The 4202-nt window shown below is 49.9% G+C and overlaps 1 protein-coding gene across 1 annotated transcript; it reads right to left on the reverse strand.

Moving 5' to 3' along the window:
- Positions 1–1708: 1708 nt before the first annotated feature.
- Positions 1709–3937, reverse strand: aplnrb (apelin receptor b). Its single transcript, XM_066651235.1, has one exon. The coding sequence runs from the start codon at positions 3808–3810 to the stop codon at positions 2743–2745; it is 1068 nt and encodes a 355-aa protein (XP_066507332.1). The 5' UTR covers positions 3811–3937; the 3' UTR covers positions 1709–2742.
- Between the last annotated feature and the right edge of the window lie 265 nt (positions 3938–4202).

Raw genomic sequence — 4202 nt, forward strand, 5'->3', positions numbered from 1 at the left:
GCTTCTTACTCACACACACCACTCCACCTTAAAAGATACAGTCACTTCTTACTCACACACAGCACTCCACCTTAAAAGATACAGTCACTTCTTACTCACACACACCACTCCACCTTAAAAGATACAGTCGCTTCTTACTCACACACACCACTCCACCTTAAAAGATACAGTCACTTCTTACTCACACACACCACTCCACCTTAAAAGATACAGTCGCTTCTTACTCACACACACCACTCCACCTTAAAAGATGTGGAGCTTCTTACTCTCACACACACCGCTCCACCTTAAAAGATACAGTCGCTTCTTACTCACACACACCACTCCACCTTAAAAGATACAGTCACTTCTTACTCACACACACCACTCCACCTTAAAAGATACAGTCGCTTCTTACTCATACACACCGTTCCACCTTAAAAGATACAGTCGCTTCTTACTCACACACACCGCTCCACCTTAAAAGATGTGGAGCTTCTTACTCACACACACCGCTCCACTTTAAAAGATACAGTCGCTTCTTACTCACACACACCGCTCCACCTTAAAAGATACAGTCGCTTCTTACTCACACACACCGCTCCACCTTAAAAGATGTGGAGCTTCTTACTCACACACACCGCTCCACCTTAAAAGATGTGGAGCTTCTTACTCGCACACACCGCTCCACCTTAAAAGATGTGGAGCTTCTGAACATAAACCGGAGAGAACAGCAATTCCCCAGAATAGTAGGAGTTGCCTTTTAAGAGACATGAGGGTTCTGAAGTAGGTCTCTTATCATTTCATAACAGTGCTATAAACTGAAAACACATCTGTTTCTTTAGTTTAAGGCCAGTTATGTCCTTACACAAGTTACAAAATCACTAATAAACCAGTAGTTTATACTTGATCTAGTGATCTACTAACTCCAGCTCTTCTTTATGTTGTGTCTGAACCTTTACAAATGCTCCAAAACATTTCCCTTTGTTATAATATTAACAGGAAAAACTACCACCTTGAAGACACATGGTTTTGGTGCTGTGTCTGATACAGTACTACAGCCCTGCTCCACGGGCCCGTGTGATACTAACGGTCAGTGCCAGGGCAGGCTTGGTGTGGGGGTCGATAAGATTAGCACGTTTTGGAGTAACTCCCTCCGGCTGAGATTAGATTCAACCCAAAGCTCATTAGCGCAAACGTGGCTTAAAGAAGGGACGGCCTTTCAGGGCTAACATCCCTCTGAACGCGCGCCGTTTGTTTGTGGATGCTTAATTAGAATGATTAAACGCTCACGGCGGCCAGTGGACATGTATAAAAGCCTTCAGACTGTTGTTCAGAGTGTGGGGGATTATTGCTAGGTGAAGCAGCTCGATCGCATAAACAGCAGCTGTGATGCATGTACACATTCGCTGAAATTATCAGAGGAAATACCAGACATTTTGTGATTACAGCAGTGCACACAGCAATCCCACTCCATACTGTTTCTCTGAGGGGCAAACGGATGATGCTCAGGGGCCGCTGTGTACGAAACAAGGAGCCGAAAGGAAATCTGTGTGTAACATGCATTTCCTGTTGGACGTTCACTTTGATTCTGGACAGAGAGAGAGGACAATGACTGACCTCACTGCGGCTTGAAAACAGGGAAACAGTGAGCATTACCCAGTGCTAAAGACATTCCTACTGAGTCTGAGAGCAAAAAAAGGAGAGAAAGAGCACATTCTCAGTTGAAGAAATGTTTTATTCACAGAATACAGATCATTTATTTACAGATTAATTCAGGGCAGGAATGGAGCAACTCATGAAAATGACCAATTACACTGTGGCACACACACGCTCTCATCTGTAAAAGCTGCCACCTTTTAATTGGCCCTCCCTCCTACAACATTTGTCAGTTACCATCTGTCAGTCTGATCCCCCTCCCGTCTCCTTCTAAGCCCCCCAAACACACCCACCCACACACACACACACTCAAAGTCTTTAATCAAGTTGCAACACTTCTCCTCGACTAATGGCCCCCTCCTCCCGAAGTCTGATCCCCAGTCGTGAAGACAATCAATAGCTAAAATCTAAAATGGCCAGTCAGAGACATTGAGACCACAGAGAGGTCCATATCTAAGTCTGACCAAGTGCTTAGGGACGAAGTAACGAACAGTGTAGGTTAAAAAATGCACTCCTTGACAACAAGCTGACAACAAATGTCCCTTAATCTGTCCCTCAGGCCACCCACCGGGCAGCCGCATCAGCTCCAGGTCTCAGAGTCCCTCGTGAGGTACGGCCTGCCAGTCTGAGGGTCTGGAATCCTGTCCCAGAACGTCTGGAGCACAGCTGTCTGTGGGGCTCTGCTCTCTGGAGGTTTACCAGGCAGCAGGGTGCTGAAAAGCAAGGCCCATAGCTCTGGATCCATGCTTACACTCTTGTGTGGAATTAACTGGAGTTCCCAGGAGCAGTAAAATGTACCGGCACACTCATTTACACAGGAGAAAACAAGCTCCCTGGGCTGTCTTTGGGTGGAATACACAAGGAAGGGTGTTTCTCCAAGATCTGTAGAGTTGAAGGCTTGAGAGAGGTCAGCTAGTGACCTTCTTTAGGAGTCTTAGGGGTGACGTCCTTCAAGTGCCCAGTGGCGAGTTAAACAGAGTTACCTTAAAGTTGCAGAGGCTCGAATGAGACGAAGGCAGTCGCAGACCCGAGGTGTTTCTGCAAAAGATCTGAAAGCCGCTGCCAACCTTCTCCCATCAAAAAGAGCCTCCGCTCACCTCCCTCTCACACCTTGGTGGCCAGAGACTGTGCCTCGGTCTTCTGCGAGGACAGGGAACTTGCCGGACTTGCGTGAAGCACCTTCTTGATGTTCAGCAGGTACAGGCACTGGGAGCGGAAGCGAAGGTCGAAGAAGGCGTAGAGGAAGGGGTTGAGGCAGCTGTTGACGTAGGCCAGGCAGGTCGCGTAGGGATGTGCCATGAGCAGGAAAGTGAGCAGTGTGCAGGAGTCTGGAGCCAGGCCCAAGTAGGACAAGGCGTCCATGCTCTTCACCACGTGGAAGGGCATCCAGCAGGCCGCGAAAACCACCACCAGCGTGGTGATGATCTTCAGGAGACGCCTTTTGCGCTGATCCTCCTTGCGGAGGCTGTTGAAGTGGCGAGTGATGGTGCTGCCGATGAAGCCGTAGCACACCATCATGGCCAGGAGCGGAAGGATGAAGCCCAGGGTGGTGGAGGAGATGCTCAACCCTGCGATCCACAGGTTTTCCTGACCACGCTCGGAGACCACCAGGCTGAAGTCCATGGCGCAGGAGGTGCGGTTGGTCGCACTGTCGAACAGAGTGTTGCGGAAGAGCAGCGTAGGAGACGCCAAGGCTCCAGACATGACCCAGATGGCGGCTAGGGATGCCCTCATGTGTCCTTGGGTACGGAGCTGGGTGCTTGTCAGAGAGTGGACGATGGCTAGATAGCGGTCCAAGCTCAAGCAGGTGAGGCAGAAGACGCTGGCGTACATGTTCAGCAACACCACGTAGCTGCTGATCTTGCAGAGGGCAGCGCCAAAGGGCCAGTGGTACTCAAGAGCTGTGTAGATGGCCCACAGAGGCAGGGTCACCACAAAGGTCAGGTCAGCCAGAGCCAGGTTGCCGATGTAGACATCCGCAGCCCTCCGTTTGCCTTGAGCTTTCCAAACCGTGAAGATGACGACGCCGTTGCCCGAAAGGCCCAGGATGAAGATGAACATGTAGAGAATGGGAATGAGGTGGTAGGACGGTCCCCACTCCTCGTAGTCGCACATGCTGTTGTTGGGAGAGTCCTCGTAGTCGGTGTAGTAGTCTTCATTCATGTCCCCCATGGTGCTGCTGTCTCCTGAAGGGTTTGTCAAAGTTCTGACAAGTTTGTGATCAGCTCCGTCTCTCCACACACGGACGTGACAGAGCAGAGCAGAGCAGAGCAGAGAGTGTGTGTCTCTCACAGACGAGTCCAAGTGTGAATGCCCTGAGAGACACACACTCCGCCTTTTTAAAGGCCTGAAACCACACACCCCCCCAGCCCCCGCCCCTCACCCATTCTTTCACTCCCTCCCTCCTCCTCGGTTTTCCCTCTTCACACCAGCAGTCTGTGCATGAGCGCGACAGTCACATTCACCACGTCAGGAAATGTATTCACTTTAAATATAAACTAAAACCACTGTAAAAGAGTGGGACACGGGAATAAAAACAAGACCCAGACTCTGAAATGTGTGTG

Source organism: Hoplias malabaricus, chromosome 18, assembly GCF_029633855.1.
Source record: "Hoplias malabaricus isolate fHopMal1 chromosome 18, fHopMal1.hap1, whole genome shotgun sequence".
Classification (NCBI taxonomy): Eukaryota; Metazoa; Chordata; class Actinopteri; order Characiformes; family Erythrinidae; genus Hoplias; species Hoplias malabaricus.